Source organism: Nematolebias whitei, chromosome 3, assembly GCF_014905685.2.
Source record: "Nematolebias whitei isolate Nwh7 chromosome 3, NemWhi1, whole genome shotgun sequence".
Classification (NCBI taxonomy): Eukaryota; Metazoa; Chordata; class Actinopteri; order Cyprinodontiformes; family Rivulidae; genus Nematolebias; species Nematolebias whitei.
In genome coordinates, this window is record NC_056500.1 from 36,912,209 (window position 1) to 36,934,531 (window position 22,323).

Consider the following 22,323-nt stretch of genomic DNA (forward strand, 5'->3'; position numbering starts at 1 on the left):
TGATAAAACCACCAACCACGAGCTACCGCTGCCCAAAATGGTGAAGCAGAGGGTCACAATCTAGGGTGCCCAGGGAACAGATTGGGGTGGGGGGGTTAAGGGATTGGTTTGAGGGCCCAGAGTGGGGCAAATGAGGGTAGAGGCAAGTGTGGGTGCTTCAGCTTTCCCACCCACATTTTGATGTTACGGTCACGAGATTCGAACCGGCGACTTTCCGATCACAGGCTCGCCTTCTCTAACCTCTGTGCCACCACTGTCCCAATTAAGTCTCTTAATAAATAATCTTATAATTACTTTTGATTTTAAAACCTTTAACAGATTTAACAGTTTCCCTTTCTCCCACGCATCCTTCCCACCCCGGTCGACAACTGCTGGTACGAATGTAGTCTTAAGCTAATACGCAACAAAATGTGTCTCTGCCGCCACGCCACCCTGTTGACAAAAATCCCTGAAGAGCTGAGCGCCCTGCCAAGGCAAGTGACCTAGTGACCTTGTGAGCTAGGGGAAACACTGTACATGGTTTAGCCTTGATGTTTATGTTGTTCAGTTGGTCTGATGGGATTGACTTGCTTGTATTGAGCTCTGGACTACACTGAATCTTAAAAATCATTTTTATTGGCTAATAAGTTAACATTTTGGGAGTCTGCAATAATGTATAAGAAAACCACCTGGAATTTTATTCATGGTCTAGTTATTTTATTTTTTTACATCTGAATTGTAAGATAGCCGTGAAATTCAATATTTAGTTTGAACAAAGCATGCCTGATTTTCCATTAGGGACAGAACTCATTTTTTAAACCACCCAAAAAGCTGATAATGGTTTAAAGTACCTATAAAACAATATACTGTATATACTGAAATTTTCCATTAATTGATACATTTCTAAGCACAGTAAAATCTGGTGTCATGTAAGAAGCGCTCTCAATGGTGATGCAAGAAATTCAATGTTGAACAGTTAACAAAAATAAGTTGTGAATACTTTCCCTAACCACTGAATATGGTGGTACATTTATTAAAATAATAATAATAATAATAATAATAATAATAATAATAATAATAATAATAATAATAATAATAACAACATTGACTGTAAGTTCCATGGTACAGTAATATCTAAAAAGAACTGAAGAAATAATGACAATAATCATGACAGGCAACAACTTTTCACATTATCATGTAACTTCAGATATTAATTATTCCCACATCTTAGATTTAAAAGAAAACAAAACAAACAAATAAACTATTTAGTTTAAATCAAAATACATAAGCTTAGTATGACTTCAAATATTTGAAGCTCTTAAAAATACAATTACTTTAAATAAACCTTGCACGAGTCCTATAGAAACAATTACTAGTCTCTGCCCCTGTTATTTTGTAGGTCAGAGGTTGAATCATTTGAGAACCACTGTTGTTAGAAAATAGGGTCAACACAGAAGTAGAAATCATTCCAGTTTCAATTTACTTTACGAGCTGTGTTGAATTTTGTGGCCCACCCACTTTTCAAGGTGCTCAAGCCCACCTGGAGAATCATTTCTGGCTTTGCCACTGATTATCTCAAAAAGTAAATGTAACCTTATTATGTTGTTATCTTAAATCAGACATGAAACTGACACAGTTTCAACTATGAAGATATACAGTAGTTCATATTTTGAAAAAGAGTTCTGTGAAAATGTTACGACAGTTACCATATTATTTGTTGTCGGCAGCTCTTTGAACAACATTAACTTGAAGAAAAAGGAGTTTAATACTGACTGGATAGATTAACTAACGCCAAAATCATGTGAGGCCAAAACAATGTGAATTGTTGCAATCTTAAAATAACGCCAATCTCAAACAAGTGTACTGCATTTGGAACCTCATATGCCTGTCATTAAACAAATTTACAGCTAGACAGCAATCTATAGCAACGATCTAGACAATTAATACTAAATTGACAATAACATTGTACTAAGCCACATCTGTGACAGCTAATATGTTTATTGCTACTGCACTATGTGGCTGTATCATGTATGTCATATCTCATGCCATATTTACCATATATCATGTATGTCACTACCTTACCATCATAATTCATTTCAATGTTACTCAATACCTGTGCAATAACCTGTCACACAACATGTGTAGTTTATGTTATGTTCAATATATATCGTGTGCATTAAGCTAATATTACTACCTTGAAATACTTATTTATACTAATTCATCCTACTTGTACCATTCTACAACGCTGGAAATGCATATAATTGGATTTATGATAACAGGTTTTCTGTTTTGGGAATAGTCTGGATCCTGGTTTATCAACATACAAAGAAGACGGCCACAGCTAATTTGGCCCTCGTCAGGCTGCCTATGTGAAGGTTTGGTCTGCGCTTGGAGGACTCAAAATCAGCCGATTTACGAGCAAAACCATAAGTTGGAATTGATTTGAATCACAGGCCACCTGCAGCTTTGGGACTCGTCAGCATGGAAACGACCTTGAAGAGGCTCATAAGCACAGACCAGTAGAATGCACCCTAATTTTCATACTACACGATCAATTTGGCAAAAAATATAATTATTGTATTGCCCCATGCTTCAGTGGAAGTGCTACAGCTGCCTGATACTGTCACTTCTTTCATCACAAATAAATGATATTAATGACTTAAACATTTATTTTCTAAAACCAAGAGCTAAAGTGCCTTCTGCCTGCATTTATGTGTGAGGCTGAACACAGTTTTCTGTTTCAAGTTGGACAAATAACCCAATCTGGTATAAAGGCAGAACATAATTAGTGAATCTTGTACTTTCTCCTCTTTACATTAACATTCAGGCACTTTGTTTAGCTTGGAAAGTTAGGTCAATAGATTTCCATTACGATGACAACACTTACAACAGCAACAAAAAAACATGATAAAGTCCAATCAGGGAAAAATCAATGTAATGCTGCAACATCAACAGTTCTCTATTTGTTGTTCTCACTACTGCTGACATAATGCTTCTGTGTCACGCCGACTCCTAAAACAAGATAAATGCTTCGTGCCGAATTAATAGAACAGCAGAACAATTAAAAAGTCAAAGCATTTGACAAGGTTACGGTGTATAAAATTGACCTTAAGTGGTCATGGAATATTGCTACAATACATCATCAATTAATTAGCCTAATCAGTTAAACTGAATTATGCAATAAGAGAGCAGAAAGTGCCGGATACTGTGGAAGTAGAGCACTATGGTGGAGCTGAGTGCCAGAAGAGGGGCTCAGACAGATGGCTTTGTGAACACATGTGACTCACCTAATGCTGTTTGCAACTTATCAGCTAATAGGGAGGGGAGCTGATTGTGTCTCTCAATTATCCTGGCAGATGAAAGTAACGAACAAAACAACAGATATGCTGCCTCGCTAAATGAGCTCTAATGGGAGAGGCAGAAACTGGAGCAGGAAGGATGGGCAAAACAAAAAAGTAGAACAAGGAGGGAGGCAGGGTGGCTGGTCACACCAAAATGACATGTCAGGAAATGTGGTTTTTCCAGCATTTGACAGAAATTGCGGTCAGATTTTTTTTTCTTCCTGTAGACAGGTAATTGGTAAATCTTACATCCTTTCATGTGTGCTTTTGTTTTATCAGTTCTTTGTGAAGGAGCGTCTTTAAAGGGCATGCTCAACTAGACTTTTAAGCAATTAGCAGAGCTTTTCCAAAGAGCAAAAGTTGTTTCTAACTGAAATTTAAACAGATCCGTTTTTTCTTTCTTTCTTTGAACAAAAAAAAAAAAAAAGAGACTGACTTTATAAAGTACTAATGAAGATGCTACTCAGAACACAGGAATGAAATAAATACTGATTATTTTGCATCTCAACTCCTGAGCAAACTCTGTAGTGTTGGATTACTTTCATCAAAACAGATGTGACAACACAAGAGATGAAACATAATATTAATAATAATGATGATTTCTTCACGGTAGTCTCCTGCCCTGATCCATACATCATGTTGCAAGGAGTTTTCTTTCATTCCAAAAAGAGAGCAGAGAAATCCTGAAGGAAGAGTTTTTTGAAAGCCTAAGAGAAACCTTAAGTGTGCAAATAAGTGCTCAAACTGAACTGCAATACTTGCTTTTTGTTGTTATTGTTTCACCAGAGGAGACCAAGAACTCTGAAAACTGAAATGATGCCCACAAAATTAAAGAGGACTACAGAAAGGTACCAAAGCACTTTTAAAGGCAGAGTTTTTATAGATCTGGAAAAAAAAAGGCCCCAAAAAAACAAACATTTAGCTGAATAAAACTGGAGGTGTATTGTTACACAGCAGCTACGTGACAAATAAAACACTTGTTGCATAGTTTAGACAAACAATGTTCAAAACTAGACTATGCAATAGCCCAAAAAAATGAATTTGGTGTTTGAATTTGTCTCTGTGAAATAAAAGCATCAGTGTGAGCAAGTATAAGTACTCTTACTCACGTGTTTGCACAAGTCCATCTACTCCATCTTTACTTGTTTTTACACATGTTCTTAGACATGTTTAGACACATTTTTACTTGTGAAAAAGGGCAATAATGTCTAATCATATGAGGATACGAATGATCTTTTTTAAGAGTTTAAACACAAACTGCTCTTTGTTTACTAATGTCTAGATCAGGGGTCTGCAACCTTTGTGATAAAAAGAGACATTTTTGCCACTTTGCTTACTAATTATGGTATAAAGTTTATTCATTAAAAAAAAAAAAAAAACTATTCCATAATTATGATGTCTGGAACCACAAGACTCGCTACAACTGTGTACTGTCAAGTGGTGTCAACTGGTGGACCATGGACCACTACAAGGTTGTTTGAGGCGGCTTATCCGACCAGTGGGGGTGATATTTTAAAACAAAAGAGTCTAACTATTAACATTTATTGATGTTTTTACATTTTAATACAAAATAACAGATTCATGTAAAATAAGAAAAAAATATATACAATGTTTAACAATTTTATAAAAATTAAAACACTTAACTCTACAGGCCAATGTGAGTTCTCTTAATTGTTGAACAATTAAGTATCCTACTTAAAGCATAAAGTTAAAGACAAAAGAATTAGGCCAGTTTGTTGGATATCCAGTTACATTTTTAAAGAACAAATACATACTTCAGTTTACTTTGACTTTGTTTTTTGTGTTTTATTCTTAGTGTTATCAAAGTTACTCACTGTATTCCTTCTCAGCAACTTTTCTTAAAGATATTACAAAACATTCTGGTGGTTTTGAGAGAAAGATCACGTTGTGAGACAGGAAGTGGACTTAAAGTGGTTAACGAACTTCTAGCATGATGTAGTCCACGTGTTTTATGCCTTGTATTTGTACTATTCTTCACATATTTAAAAATGACAGGAAATCTGCTAAAACTAACCATTTTCATTGTTGACAATAAATTAAATAAAATTCAGTTTTATTTTAGTTTTGGTCAAAGCCTGAAAGAGCCGCTGCAGAGGGAACAAAGAGCCACATGTGGCCCCAGAGCTACAGGGTGCAGACCCCTGGTCTAGATATACTTCTTGGTTCTCTAATTTATATTAACTGAAGAACTTTGTTTATATCTTATAAAAACCATATTTAATGCCCGGACAATTCAAATTCTACCGCTGTTAAGAGTTATGCTGCTTTCTTCAGCCGTAGATATTACACGTTAAAACATACTGTTTTGATGGAACATTCACTGTAAACAAGATGCAGAGAAATGTGTTCATTTTCTCCTTTGTCAAGAAAAGAAACAAGACTCTCCAATAAGCCTTGACACTGCACCAACCAAAGACGAAGAGCCAAGAATGGTTACAGAGTGCACAAGTGTCCAGCATTTCTGTTGGAGCTAAGGCGCTAATCCAAACTGTAGAAAACTGATCATTCAAGCACGCTCAGTAAGTCACGACCAGAATACAAAGCTAAAGAAACCGTTAAAAGGTGTTCAGTTGCCCCAAAGCTCCAAGCAAACTATTTGATACAATCACAAGCCAAGAGAAAGAGATTTGACTGATTTAAATATGTTTTATAAAATAAAATGCTAAGTAAAAGTAATGTTTTCAGCTTGGGCTCTTTGAGCTACAATCGTGCTGTGCACTGACCGGTTTCGGACAGGAGCTTGATGGACTCCAGCACACGCTCAGTGTAGACTCCAGGTTCATAGTTCTCCATCTCAGCGTTAATGATGTGGACCACACGGGCAGCCCGACCCCGGATGGCTCCAGCTGTTCGGTCAAGAGTGTCCACATCTCCCTCTTGCAAAGCAATTACACATTTGTTGACGTCCTCAAGGATGTGGTTCTCTGGGCAGAGAGAGAATAAAATGAAGGTGCATTTAAAGATTGGACTGAAGGCTTTCTTTTTTTTATTTCTTAGAAGTATTAAGCTTTCTGTGAAACTGGAAAAATAATTACGATTACAAGATTGGGTACAGGTTTTCATTTAAATGTGAGTGCTGCTCAGTTTATAGTTGTTTTTGCCAAACGCCAACTGTTTTTTTGAAGGTAAAGTCTACAAATTGAAAAAATAAAATGCTTAAAAAGTGTATCTGTGGCAAGATTAAGGAGTCTTATTTCCAAATTGTTATACTTTTTAAAACAGAAAAGGCCAAATGCACACCCCTCCCTTTGAAAATGCTCAATATCTCAGAAACAGACAAATAAATATGCGACAGATGTTCTGACTTGGCCTGAAAATACAAAACCCTACACAAAACAAAATCATTTGTTCACAGAATGATTTATTCACTAAATTATACAATGGAGTAGTTTCTATACATATGGTTGTTTTAATACATGATAAAAAGGGTATAAAGTGAGAGAAGATTTGTTAATCTTGTTGAAATTTCCTCATGAAGTCTAAGATGAATTTTACCTGAAACTGAGAGGAAGTCGTCCACAGATGTGATGTCGTCCACGGCTTCGGTCAGAATGCGAACTTGCTTTTCCCACTGGTCCTTAAAAACGTCCATGTTGTCCTGGGCCACCTTGCTTTGGGGCCGGGCGGCAAGAGTGAGCGCTGCGTTGATAACCTGACCCAGAAGATGAGTTAACAATGTCCACTTTTATAACACCTGAACACAAGTGACTAATTTTATTTAAAGAGAAAACATTACTACTATTACTGCAGCAACAAGCATCAAACACATTTATACAATCCTGTGAGTGCTCGTGGAGTTACATGTTTCAAAGCGGCAGTCTCAATATGTGTATGTTTTCTCTACGGTAACAAAAGAAGATAAAAATAACATAATTAAATATTCATGTATTACTGCATGTGTGGCTCTCAGCTCCAAGCACATTTTAAAAACAGGTAACTTCTATACGGTACATGTTTTATATTCCGTTATTTTCCTTAAAGCGTCAGCCTGTACGCTAAAGAGCTTTAACTCCATTGCAACAATTAGAGCTTCATTATGGTTTAAGGCATTAAAGAATATATTTCCTTCCTGCTCATACAAGATATAAATACATCTCTATGCACAGCGTTCACAGTCCTGCCAGTAGCAGCTGTAAAGTATGATCAACTACAATAATAGGTAAGTAATTTGAATAAGAATAAGAATAACAACAACGATAATACTAATAGTAATAATAATAAAGAAGTGGATAAACTGAGAAACATGTTTTGCATAATTGTGGCTCGTTAAAATTGTGCATTCAAGCTCAAATTGTTAGATTTTGTGAGTCCCTTTATGATTCATAATTCAACAAAATTTATTTGGAAGACTGACATTGTCTTATATTAGTCTGCATGGACAGAGAAAACAGTGACAGCATGAAAGTCAGCCTTGGAAAATTAGAAAATATTCCTTTGTCAGCTCTGCAACTATTCATAGTAACAATACTGCTCAGAACCTCGTTTCTGAACAGAATCAAGTTTGACAAATGTACGTTGGAATAAAAAAAGAAAACATGATTTGATATAAAAAATAAATAAATAAATAAATAAACGCTGCCAATTTCATCTTGCCTTTATGAACACAATCATCTGAGTGTTGAACTTGTTCTTTCCATGGATCTTTCTGTCAATAAGCGCTATAGTTACCAGGTATTTATGATTTGATTGGCTGTCGAGCCGCAGGAAGACAAGTCATCTAAAAAGAGCCCGTGGCGACACTTGTGCACGGCAAATAAACACAAGTAGCCCCGTCTGATTGAGAGCAGGTTAGCAGAGTAATCTGGTTTAGCTCGTGTCTGCTTCTATTTGTTAGCATAAATGATACAACAAGCTCTGTTCACAGTTGGCAATGTGAAATCAGGAGCAACTCACTGAAGCTATGGGGGGACGAGAGGGGCATCAATAACACAGTGGCTGAGCTCATCAGGAGCCACGTAAGACTAATTCTGTTTGTTTGTTCTATGCTCTTGCCTGGTGGTATGAGACATAGCAAAAGGCTTAACTAGTGATCCCAAAACCACATAAATAATGGCTTAGTATTACTAAAACGATAACAGCTAAAATCACCCGAGACACAGTAGATGAATTAGTACGCGTTGTGTTTTGTGTATCCAAAAATAAGGGGCCTGGTTTAAACTGACTCAGAGCAGATGGGACAAAAATCGCTTTGTTCCCTTTCCTGTTTGTTCCTCTTTCCCCAGCCACGAAGTCTGTGCCTATTATGTTTTTTAATCTGTCTCTGCTGAGCGTGGCTGAGGGGCATCAGGAGAGCATTCCTCCCCATCTTTTCTATCGTAGTGGGTTTCACTGAGTTTATATTGCAGAACGCTCCCGTTAGAGGTTTCATTTTAAGCTCATTTCTCTTTTCTGTTCCTGCGTGGTGTCCCATGTGAATGAAGTCTAGTGTTAACCTTGGAACCTAATGATCAGTTTTGCCATCCTCCTTTGTCTGCTTCCCTCCTACACATTATTTATAGCTTTTCCTCAGAGTCTGTAAAATAACATGTATCTACCAGCCATTTGAGGACATTCAAATTTCTAAAAGACAAGTTCAAAGCTTTGAGGTTCAATTCATTTGAGACAAACAGAAGATGATTAATCAGTATTGTTTTTGAGCGCTCACCTGTGGGCAGAGGCTGTCAATCTGGGTGGCTGCCATTCGTACCAACTTCACACCCTCTTCGTTGTTGGAAATGGAGCAAGCCAGGTTAGCCACCTGAAGAACGCAAGCAAAAATAAATTAATTCATTAAAAATGCTTATAACAAGGATCTGGACACTTAAAATGTTTACTTGTCCCTGGAGGCACATTTTGTACTAAAAGGTTTAGATTTTTAATTTTTTTCAGTCCTTAGTAACGAGGTTTTTTTTCTGTCATAAAAGGGCCAATTTAGTTTTGATATGATTCTAAACTACAGCTGAAAATAACAGCCCTTTCTTCCTTCCTTCCTTCCTTGCTTCCTTGCTTCCTTCCTTCCTTCCTTCCTTCCTTGCCTCCCTCCCTCCCTCCCTCCCTCCCTCCTTCCTTCCTTCAAAGAGGTTCTTTCTCCTAAAGAAGCTTTAGTTCAAACACACATTTTCAGTGAAACCAGTCTGTACATTGGAGAAAACTCAACTCAACTTTATTTTGATAAATTAAAAACATTACAGAAAAGGAAAACAATATAAAATGGTAAATCTACCATTTACCAAAAAAGGAACAGGGTGAAGCCAAGGCTTATAATTGCCTACCCTGTTCATAGACTCAGCAGTCTACATAATGACAGATATCTACTGTCCACATACATACAAGTACACATAGAGGCATTTACAGTTTATTTAAATAGGCATGTATATAATGCATACACATACTCACATTACATACATACATGGTTACACAATGCACATATACATCTACATAACAGTATAAGCTTATATAATGTTACATTTTAAGGCTCTTTTAAAGCTTATCAAAAAAAGCACATAATTTGAGATCATCATCCAGTTTATTCCACAGTTTCACGCCGATAACTGAAATACATCATGATTTTACTTTACTTTTCTCTTTAGCTTGTTCAAATATTAACAAACCTCGTAAATTATATTTACTCTCTCTTAACTTAAATAATTTCTGAATTCCAGAAGGAAGACTTTTATTCAGTGCTTTATACATCATTTCCAGTATTTTTATATAAATAATGTAATTACATTTTAAAGTATTACTTTGAATAAAAAGTTTACCAGTTGGTTCACAATATCCCACTTTATTAATAGGCCTAATTGCTTTTTTTTGGTAACTTTATTAATATGTCAGTAGTTGTTTTATTTGCATTTCCCCATATTTCTGAGCAATATTACAAATAGGGCATAACCAAGGAAGAGTATATAATATGCACACCTTTTACATTTATTTTATTTTATTATTTTAAACAATATTCCAAATAGTTTTTGCAATTTTATTTCTAATATATTCAACATGAGGCTTCCAGCCAAGTTTGTTGTCCAGAATGATACCTAAAAAATAACTAATGTCTCTAATTTCTGAGTTCAACACAAGCAGTTAATAAAGGCATTATTTTACAAAATGAGGTAGTTCTGTTTGTACAATAAGTAATGACATGCAGGGGGTCTTTATAGTTGCAATGATGTTTGAAACATTTGTGAGCAATAACACAATAAAATAAACCTTGAAGAGCTACAAAAGAGCACAGCACAGTGTTGCTTTTTGTATTCGGAGTTAAAAATGTCAGCGTCAGATGCAGCAGTAAAGCAACCTGCTTGAAAGTCTCACTGTTCTGGCTCCAAGGTGCTGTCTTTACAGAACGAACAGTTGTGTGCCGACAAGTAATTCAAGGATTTTGGGCATAAAAGGTAGGTCAGCAGTTGTTAAGGTCACAACTGTAATCAGCATTACATAGAGGCAGCACCTGAGCAGTGTTCCATGGCCAGGAGTTTCTGCTCCAAGCAAAGGTTGCATCAAACATGGCTGAAAGTTTTCTTCGCCTGGCACTTTCCTGTGTTTATATGCACAAGAGCATTATGTTCCTCAGAATGCTGCTTGTGCCACGAGACAGAAGGTATGCTCTTATGTGGGAGGTGGGGAATAAAAGCAGAACCTTTTTGTGACTTAAAAATTGATATTACTGCCTTTTTGACATTAGGCATGAATGCTTGTTAGAATATGTTATTTCATCCATTGAAGAAACATTAGGAACAGTTATTTTACCTGTTGCAAGCTCTTTGAAAGGCTTCAGTTTGTGACTGATGTGACAAGCTAACAGCTGGTTCAAGAAAGGCCGAGACTAAAGTATATTAGTGTATTATTGCTGTCTTAAACAGACACCACTCACTGGTGTGGGCAGCGTTTGATTATTCCTAAACTGACATTCTTTTTGCATTACCTGGTCATTCCAGAAGGATTATCATCTTTGCACACAAAGTGCTACAGCTAGCTGCTGTTGACTCTATGCTGATGATTCAAAACCAAAATAAACTAAATTGACAACAGTTTAAATATTTCTAAAACAATATTTAATATTTATGATTGGAGTTGTAATAATGTTCTCATTTATTACAATACTTCAGCAGAGGCAGGGCGTAAAAGTTTAATTTAGAGTCCAAAATAAAACATTTTGCCTCGCCTGCATGGCATTCCAATAATTTTTGAGTGGAATATTTAATAAATAAGTTTTTTTTTAAACAAATTCAGAGTTATAATAGCTGTTTGTGTCAGGTGTGTTTGTGATGAGAATATTTTCACAGGTTATGATAACCTTCAGCTGGAGAAAAAAGATAATTAGATATATTCAGATCCAAAATGAGTGGGTTCAAGGAATGCCAGAGGTGGAAACTGAACCTATTAGGATAACATTTCTATCAGAGTCCTGAGGAATGATTAGCACGCTGAAGTCATTGTGGACTTCAGTGGTGCTGATAAGATACTTTATAACATACCGGTAATTAAGGTGTTCTTTTTTTACATATTATTAAAAAAAAAATCTCAGTTTGATTGTTTTATGTTGAGGTACATTTAACATCCATAGCATCTCGTCTCTCAGAAAAACACATGTAGCAGCTAATCACAGCAATTTTCAAATATTTTAATGAGCTCATTTTAAGTACGTGACATAAATACAGCAGTTAACTCTAAAGTGGTTAATCACACTTGAGAAAATGTGGAGTCTGTTGTAGGGGGTCGAATCAACTAGTCGACTAGTCGATTCTAGGACATTTCACAAGTTTTTAAATTTCATGTTAACTGGACGCTGTCATGTGATTGTTTCATGTATCACATGATCAGCAAAGGAGGAAGATATGCTCAATAATCAGAGTGAGTCGGTGATCAGGAAAAAATCCAGACTCAAGGAGGATTTTGTGCAACTTTTTGGGCCACATTTCCAGAGTGACAGGAGAACAGCACACTGCTCCACTGCTGCTGAAGAAGTCCGTGATTTTTTTCGTTACCACAGATTCCCACCACGGCAAACCCACTGCAGTGGTGGGCCAGCAATCAGGACAGATTTCCCCGTTTGGCAAAACTCATCGAAGATATTTAGTGTTTTCTTACACATAAAACAGGATCAAAAACTAAAAACTGTAACTGAGGAGACTATGGACAGTGAGTGAACTTTATTTAATGGATGGATTAAATAAAATTAAACTAAAAACAGTGGGGTGGGCGGTGGTGGAATAACAGTTTTGGTTTTCCCGTGACTTATTTGCAGTATGATAAATGGTAGGCGAATAAATCCAAATATTATCATTGTACCGAGATACAGCAAGAATATATACGCTCCTGATGTGTTGTTCTATTTTTTTTGGTAAACAATACATTACGTTTCTTTGTGAATATGATATAGCATCTTGAGTTCCAATGACATCAAGTGACTAGTCGATGTTGACTCAGCTGTTATCATGTTGAAGTCGACTTTAAAAAATATGAAGTAGTGTAACCCCTAGTCTGTTGTACGCATTCTGGCAGGGCTTAATTTGTAAACCAATTGTTGCTGCATCTCAGGTAGCGGGTGGGCTGGCGTGGGGTTGGGGTTAGAGGTTCTTCCCCCCAAAAAAAAAATGTGAATACATGCAATTTCCTACATTTTGGTGTATTTTAATGGGTTGTTGAACATGTACGTTTACCTGCAAACATTCACATCCCCCTCTCCCTTACTTGATGGTTCCGAGTTGACTCTTCTCTGCTGAATTCACTGTCCGGCTCTACATGTGAAACCTCCAGGCACTCACCCCCACCACTCTTTTAGGGGTGGAGATTTTTTTAAGGGTAGAGGAGGAAATGCTTTACTTGAAGGGGCAGATGATCATATGTGATATTAAGAAGTTGTGCTGTGTCGTCTCTTGTGTTTAAAATGAGTGTTTACGTAATTATTTTCAGTTTACATATCTAATATATAAGTTTTATTCGTTCAAGGCAGTCATATTTGTTCATAACTTCATTATTAGTAAGACTGAGAGTTACTGGATCCAAGCAAACAGTTGCCAGAACGCACCCTGTCAAAATAAGAGCGTTCCCTGATCCTGAGAAGATTGTAGGTGAAAAATCTTCTATACCAGAAGCACCACACCGTCCAGTCCACACACACACATTCTGCTGCTGTCCCTCATAAACTCACCCCATTTCTCCACAATATCAACGTCACTCACAGCTCATTTTCATAACTTTAACCTCTGCATAATTCAATCCCAGTCCCAAACAAATCAGATTCCAGGACGAGCCCAGGCTACAGACATATGCCTGGTGGCGTCAAAAGGTGCCAGTGTGTGTTAGCACTTCCACTGCTCACATGTCACTGTTTGAGAGGAGCCGAGATAAATCAAATTTGTTTTAGAGGACTCTTGCTTAGAGCTTTATCTCTTTACTCACGACAGCAATGAGCACATTGATGGATTACAGGCCTTTGTGCGAAGCATGGTGTGTATGAGTTTAAAGTGGCATGTGTGAGGGAGTGGAAGGCAGAATGTGAATGGAGTTAGCATCATATAAACCTGAGTGGCCGTCTGCAGATGTTTGAGAACCATGCAAAGCTTATTTACATATATCCATGCTTTCACTTCCAGTTTTACCTTTGTGTGGGCGAAACAGCCGTTTTTGTGCAAGTCTATAAACTTGTGACCTTGTTGGAAGTTTATTTTTGTCTTTGCAAAGTAAAATGCAAATGTGAACAACTGAAACCGTAAGTATTGTTTTGTTTTTTTTACTTCAGTGAACTGCATCTGGTAGAATATTTACCTGGTCTTTGCTAGAGAACAAAAACATTGTAACTGCATTTGTGATCTCCTCGGGTCTATTCTCCAGAGTAATCCATGTGAGATGATTTGTGATGCAATATTTTGTATTCTTGTGCAACTTTGTGTAATTTTTATGTACTGAGCCTGGAATTACTAACATTTATTTTTAATTGGAAAGGTGTTCATGAATTATTTGTTATAATTCTGTGAAGTTTCATCCATCCAAGAAGGACATAAGCGCTACATCTTTAAAATGCATTACTAGATAAGTGAAATCACGTCTGTTTTGTGACCTATCGCTAGCTGTGCTCAGCCCTCTGACTGCTGCAGAGTCTCATGTGAGACAACGAGGCAAAGGGCTCTGTGAAAGCTGGAAACATGCCCAACAGGCCCACTCCCACTCCCTGTTACCCAACACAGAGAGCAAGGCCAGGGCTGGCAATGCAAAATCCAGCCACAACTACTAATTGCAATTATTTAAGGAAAATCGTCTCCTTTGGGTGATTATCTGTTTATTTTTTTCAAAGCAGTGATGAGGAATACTAAAGAAACAAAAATAAATAGACAGAAGGTGTGAGACTATGAAATGTGAGCCTAATGTTGATATGGTTAAAGATGTTGGAGCAGAGTAAGAAATTCAGAGGCAAATGGATGAGTGTGGGTGTTTGTGTCTGTGCATGTGTGGGAGACAGATCCCTGCTGAATGGCCATTCTTCATCTTAGCCTAGAACAAAGAACTATCGATTCTGTCCTTTAACTCTGCCTTGGATAATCACTTCAATTCTAATTTGATGAAGGTTTCCATGGCAGTTGGAAAGATGGGCATTCTCATGTAAGCTATTTAAATCACTGAAATGGAGCAGAGTAACTGGAAGCAGCTCAGATAGTGATGGTTTTTTATTATTAAGTCAGACCGGGCCACATTTAATGTGTTGTCAGGAAGAACCCACGATGGAAACAGTAAATAACATTGAGGCAGAGCCTCTATGTTGCAGTTTAAACTAAAGGCCCTGTTTACATGAAGTTGATTTACAGTGACACCAGATTTTTTCTGCTGCAGTTCGGCATGGGTCGGGCTGCTGTTTAATATGCCATATTATTTTACATTAGTAGTGTTTAGCGTATTTCTTAGCTCTTTTAGCATATCGTTTAGCGTATATCTTACAGTATATGTTAGATCCTTATATTCATTCAACCTTTATTTATACAGGTTAGTCACAATGAGTCACGAGGACTCATTTACAAGTGAGACCTGATATATACTGTTTCTTTTAATACTTTATATTTTTTAAATGATTAGGTGTAACTGGGTCCTTGAGTACATAATTTCGTTCCACCTCTTGTGCCACATGTGATGCGAATGACAATAAAGAAACTTGGACCTTGGTGTGGAGGTAGTGCAGCCAACTTGGGACCAGAGAGTCACAGGTTCAACTCCCCACCATGCCCACAAGTCGTGGTGTCCTTGAGCAACACACCCAATCCCTAACTGCTCCCCGAGCGCTTACATAGCTGCCCACTGCTGCACCTGGGTGTATCTCAGGTGTGATGTGTTAAATGCACAGAACAAATTTTGTGATTGTATAGAAACATATGATGATGGCAACACATGGCACTTTCTTTTCTTTCTTCGATGTGTGTCTCAGTATGGCCAGACATAAAGTAATTAGCTTATTTTTCTGTGCGCACGCACAACACACACCTCATCTTACAACCTCCTCCCTTCGAGAAAGCACACCTCACTCAGCACATGTGACAGTATGGGTCAAAATACAATCATCTCAAAGCAACTGTGTAGTAGGTTTTTATTTCCTATCTAGCAACCCTGCCTGACATGGAAACTTCGGCAGATTTATGAGATTTTATTTTAGGTTCAAGGTTCAAGGTTCTTTATTTTGTCATTCAACGACATGTGGTACGTGTGGTGGAACGAAACTGTGTACACAGGGTCCCAGTTACATCTAACAAAAGTATTAAAATGTAAAATAAAAACCGTAATAAGATCTAAGATATGAACTAAGAACAACATTATTAAAAAATATACTCAGCATTAATAGTATAAAAATAATATGCCAAACAGCAGCACGAACATGAGTCTGTGTGAGCAGATGAGCACGAATGAACACGGCAACATGTAACAGATCAGCAGCAACATGATGTGATTTTTCACAGTGATCATCCTGGTTTGAGATTTATGAGTCTAACAACCTCGGGGTAGAAGCTGTTCCTCAGTCTAGTGCTTCTACTCTTAATGCTCCTCAACCTCCTTCCCTAGGGGAGTGGGGCAAAAAGTGTGTGTGCTGGGTGAGTGGGGTTCTTCATGATGCAGGTGGTCCTCTTCCTGCATTTAGAAATGTAGATGTCTGTGATGGTGGAGAGGCTGACACCAACAGACTTCTGTGCAGCCTTCACCACTCTATTGCAAAGCTTTCCAGTCTGCAGCTGTGCAGCCTCCATGTCACAGGGTGCTCTCCACTGCACACCTGTAGAAGGAGGCGAGGACAGAGCTTCCCAGACCAGCTTGCCTCAGCCATCTGAGGAAGTAGAGTCTCTGATATGCTTTCTTGATCAGGTTTGTAGTGTAAGACACCCAAGTACTTGTAGCTGGAGACCACTTCCACCACAGATCCTCCTGTGTTCGGAGGGGGGTTGTTGTTACTTTCAAATTCCATGACCATCTCCTTCATCTTCTTCACATTGATGTGAATGTTGTTCTTCCTGCACCAGCTCTCCAGGTTTTCCACCTCCTGCGTATAGCTGGACTCATCATTGTTTGTGATGCATCCTACCACCTCTGTATAATCTGCAAACTTTACAATATGACAGCCTGGATGAGTAAGTGGTGCACAGTCATACGTGAGCAGAGTGAACAGGAGAGGGCTCAGCACACAACACTGAGGGGAGCCAGTGCTGAGGGTTATGATGGAGGAGGAGAAGTTGTGGATCCTCACTCACAGCTTCTCAACCTCCTTCCCAAGGTGAGCAGGGCAAAAAGTGTGTGTGCTGGGTGAGTGGGGTCCTTCATGATGCAGGTGGTCCTCTTCCTGCATCTGGAAATGTAGATATCTGTGATGGTGGAGAGGCTGACTCCAACAGACTTTTGTGCAGCCTTCACCACTCTCTGTAAAGCTTTTCTTTCTGCAGTTGTGCAGCCTCCGAAGTCCACGACCATCTCTCACCAACTGTGGAACGAGCTGTCTCTGCACGTCAGACAAGCTGACTCACTTCCTGTTTTTAAATCTGCTCTGAAGACTAATTTTTTCTCTTTGGCTTTTAACACAGCTTGAAATGTTGGCTTTACTGTTATGTGTTATTTGTTTTATTGTTGTTACCGTTTGCTGCTTTATGATTTGGTAGTTCATTACTTTTATGGTATTTGTTGAGTTCATAGTTTTTATGCTTGTATGTGTTAGTGTACAGCACTTTGGCCAACAGTGTTGTTTTCAAGTGCTTTATAAATAAAGTTGTATTGTATTGTATTGTATTTCCTTCATCTTCTTCACGTCAACAGGACCTAACTGCTTTCATAAAACAAATTCACATCAAGTCTGAGATGTCTTGGCTCTGTGTGATTTATGTATTGACCAAAGAAGAATGAGGGGCTGAAGTCAACCTGTTGCTATTATGCCTCTGATCCAGCCAGGGAGGTAGTCACAGAATCAAGTTGAAAGCTTGAGCAGTGCTCCACCCTAATCAAACCTGCTCCTGTAACTCACTGTTTTGTGATGTTGGCTTCATTTGTGTAAGCATACACACCATCGTGGGCCGTAGCCGGCTTCACAGACACATCTCTAAATTATCCAAAGCAGCTTAAAAGTGAGTCCATGTTTGCAGTTTTGTCAAAAGGCCCCAACAGAAAGCAAAGCTCACGTTTAAATTACTTTTGCTTATTCTAGAACTTCTTTTTGTCAAAGTCATCTGTTCAGTTGTGTTATTTATAACCCCAAACTGCTGGAAATGGAAGCAGTTCTACCAGCAACATGGCTAAAGCCTCCAGTATACTGCCGCGTACGTCCGTTCACGCATACGTACGCGTGTACTGTACGCGGAGGGTTCAGTCATTAAACTCCAGTGTACACCCCGAGCAGCTGCAGAGCAGCTTCACAGACAAGGGGTGTTTACCTTCGGGACAAATTGAGGTCGCCGATTGGTCATTTGCCGACACGCCTACTGGATTGATTGACAGGTTGGGGAAAATAAAAAAAACGAGCGCTGGCAGCCTCAGCCACAGTAGTGTTCTGTGTTTATATGTCGTTAATAAAAAAAGATCTAAAAAAAAAAAACAGGGAGCGCTGGCTCTACAGCCCACACATCATACCAGCCCACCAGAAAATCTCCAGACCCTCCTGCAGCCATGGTGGACCTGAGTTTAATTCGCTCGTGACAAATTCCTTCATTTCTCACCATTTCAGTCATGGCATCAACAGGCCTTTTGGCAAAAAAACAAACAAAAGAAAAGGCCAGATCAGGGATGAAGAAGGGGAATTTAATACATTGGTGTCGCATACAAAACAGTCCGTCGCTGGGTAGTTTATTGTGCGACACCACGTACGCGTATGCGGTCGTAAAAATTGGAGCTTTGCATGGACATGCCCTGGGAGGTACGCTCGTACCTCTGCGTACGTACGTGCGTACCTCTGCGTATGGATGCACGCGGCAGTATACTGGGGGCTTAACTTGAGTACTATAATACTGCTCAAGTTAGCCATGTTTCTGGGCAAAACAGCTGAAGTTGAGCAGAATACAAACGTGGACGTGGGATGATGAAAGACAGCGAAATGTGTTTGCAGTAAAAATAACTTTTTAACGTATCGTATGTGATATCAGACAGCAGCATTTTGTCAAACTAAACCTCTGCTGTCATGGTATTTTCTTGTAACAGGGATGGTGTTTGTGAGGAGTTCATTTGCACATGCAAGACTTCAGGCAACAGGAACCGTGAATGTTTTGTGAGATTTGAATCTATTGGAGATTCCAAGAAGCAGGACTCGAGGATGCTGGTGAAGATTCTCAGTCATCCAGGACTTGGCAAATTAAAAAAAAGTTCAATACAAAAACAACTGGATTTTATTTGTAACAGAGACGTTTCTCTTCTCATCCAAGGAGCTTTCTCAATTCAAAAAACTGTACTGAGAACAAATATGAATTGAGAAAATTGAATTGAGAAAGCTCCTTGGATAAAAAGTGTAACATCTTCTGTTACAAAATAAAGTCCAGTTGTTTTTGACTTGAACTTTTTAAAATTTAGGACTTGAGGACCTGCTGTGACTGCCTATAAACCACGCCTTTGAAAGTCAATCCTTATTAAAGGGTGAAGTGCATATTGCCTCCAGAGGACTGGCCACCGGGTTTACAACATCAAAGCAAAGTCGAACCTCGTGGTATATTAAACAAAAGAAGTGTGAAAAAAACAGAAACAAAGGTGATGGATAGTCCAACATGTTCAGCAACAGCTTTGCTGTATTACTTATCCAGCACTTGGATCTAACTCTGCTGAAGACTATTCTTGACTTTTATATTTCACATTTTACATTTCAGATCTTTTAAAGCAATGCAGCATAAGAATTCAGTTGAAAATACAAGAAATAATAATAATAATAATAATGGAACTATAGAAAAAAAATCATACAAAAAAAAAACCCAACAACATTTGTTTAGGAACATTAGTGTGTCTGATGTTCAGGATATGATTATTTTGCATACAAAGAGCTGTTTAAAGCCCCTCTATGCTATCTTTGTGTATCCACAGCAACAAAAAGGGACCTAAATTGCAAGTAACGCTAATGCATTAAGTAGTTCTCTCTACACTTCTTAAGTCAGAATGGAAATGAGTTTAAGTCAGTGTTTACAAAGTGACTGGTTGCAAAGTGGCATGTCAGGAATACTACCTTAGTCTTCTTCATAAACCAACTCTTCAGCAGACTTCTAGTTCCCTGTACAAAAGCTGATTGCACAGCAAGTCTGTTCTTTTTCCCAACGGGGAATACAATTCCACATAATTCACAAGAAAAGAAACAAACTGAATGGGATTGTTGCACAATAAATTTTAATAATCCGTCCCTTCTGCACAGATCGCCACAGCAACCAAACTCGTATAAAGGTTTAGCAATTGTTTTACACTGTTCCTGATGCAACCCGGGCTCGAATCGGCAAACTAAGATTACACAAATGATACACTGACCATGAAGCTACCACAGCCCCTAGTAAACAAAACAGAACATTTTAAATATGAAAGACAATAGAGAACACGGACTTCTACTTATCATTGTAAGAAAAGTCCCCAGTAGTCTTTTATTCTCTGACACTAAATTGTAACTGGCCAAGGTTAAGACACTCACAATGACCCCTTGATGGCAACATGGAAGTTCAATGACCCAATTCTATACGGTCAATGACTCTTTAACAAAGCTGCTACTAGGTCAGCAAAAGCAATTGTTCAGGTCCCCTGTGACCAAACCTTTACAAGTGGAACATTTAACAGAGGTGGACATGCACAATGGGAGTACAGTAGTAGGTATGGAAATGAAACCGTTCAGTCTGAAACCAAAAGATCATAGCTACATACTATAGCATTCTGTCAGTTAAAAAATAACACATTAATTAGCCTATAATTTATTGGATATTTTTCCTCCAAACATTAGATCATTAGGCTCACTTTTGTTTACAGTGTGCTCAAAGTATTTATACGATTTTTAAGAGGAAAAAAACATTAAAGTGTAGAAATTCATGTTTTTTCCTGTTGAATTTGACAGTTTCATAAATATGAAAGTGGCATATATATCATCAAAGAGTCTATAACAACAGGAACATGTTAAAGTAGAAAAAAATGGTAACATTAAAATATTGAAAACAATCTTGTACATTATGTACAGGAAGGGAGTTTTTCTTCCACTGTCTCCTTTGTGCTTGCTCAGGATGGGAAAATGTGAAATGAAGCTTCAACACAATTTGCTGGTTTCCTTAGAGAACTTTTACTAATTGGCATTTTTAATGTATGTAAATGTTTTTATACAGTGCTCTGAGACGACTTCTGTTGAGACTTGGAGCTATACAAAAATACAAAATTGAATGGGATTGAATAGTTATTTAGGCACAGGCAAGCAATGCAGAAGTTTCTGTTAATGAATAATTCTCAATTTTGAAAATACAACTCATGGAGAGTTGTATTTTCAAATCTGAGTAGAATTATTCCTTTTATTTTTTATTCAACGTTATATTTTGACAAAAATATTTCCAATACAGCATGAAATAATGCAGAAAGAACCTTGATCATACATAAAACATATGAACTTTGGCAATATGGCTGTTTTATATTTATCTTTTACTTGCCAAACCAAAAAAAAACCCAAATTACTGTATCAAAGAAGAATCTTCAGTTAGAATAACTCACATAGGAACACACAATTAAGGTATTAATTTTAACTTTTATACAAAGACAAATAAAACAATACAATAAAATTAAACAAAAATAAATAATTTAAATACAGTTGTTCGTTTCTTTCTCTGCAGTGATTTTATTTGAGCTAATTTTGTGGGATTTTCAGTCCAAGCTGCAGCTGGTTGCAGCAGAAAGCAGCATAGCCATTACAATCACATTCCAGTCTCCCTGACAACCATGACTGAGCTTGCATGAAGGGCTGACAGTGTGATTTACAGTGGTCATTCCTCTGGAGCCATGGCTAACTTTTGACAATTCCTGCTAAGACCATGGCTGGCTACTCAATAAAAATGATAATGTGCTGCGAGCTTGTGAGGATGTGAACTAGTACTACTAGCTGGGAGAGGTCAAAATCAAACACTGAGGTGGAGGTGGGGTTGTGTGGAAGTGATAGCAAGGACCAGCACAGACAAATGCACATGCCGGCAGACCTAGGTTGCTCCAGTCTGAAGGCGAATGGGGGCACCTGATGTAATACAAAAGAATATTCTAGCAATCTTGCCGCAACAGGCTTGTTCATCCCTTTAAAAATGTCAAGGACCAATAGGGTTTTTATGTGACCGCATGCACATAGAGCTCAAAAATATGATTCAGATTTACAGTGAAATTTGAATGCCTACATGAAGGCTCTCGGAGGAGGGAATTGGCACCCAGAGATAAATGTCCACAACGTAAAATTTTATTGAGCTCAACAAGGGACAGAGATAGGTAATTGAAAGCAATATAAACAAATCAAATAATGTGCCAGGACATGCTGTAGAGGAGTGTCTAACTGTTCAGCTCCAGTTTAAAGTCCTGG

At 38.0% G+C, this 22,323-nt stretch overlaps 1 protein-coding gene across 1 annotated transcript in view; it reads right to left on the minus strand.

Moving 5' to 3' along the window:
* The window catches only part of ctnna2 (catenin (cadherin-associated protein), alpha 2), a 488,266-nt gene that overhangs the window by 54,983 nt on the left and 410,960 nt on the right, over positions 1–22,323 (minus strand). Inside the window, exons 10-12 of the mRNA XM_037698244.1 lie at positions 8,986–9,078; positions 6,837–6,993; positions 6,065–6,265 (exon numbers count right to left, since the gene is read on the minus strand). Coding sequence (XP_037554172.1) covers positions 6,065–6,265; positions 6,837–6,993; positions 8,986–9,078 — 451 coding nt within the window. The remainder of the gene's footprint in view (positions 1–6,064; positions 6,266–6,836; positions 6,994–8,985; positions 9,079–22,323) is intronic.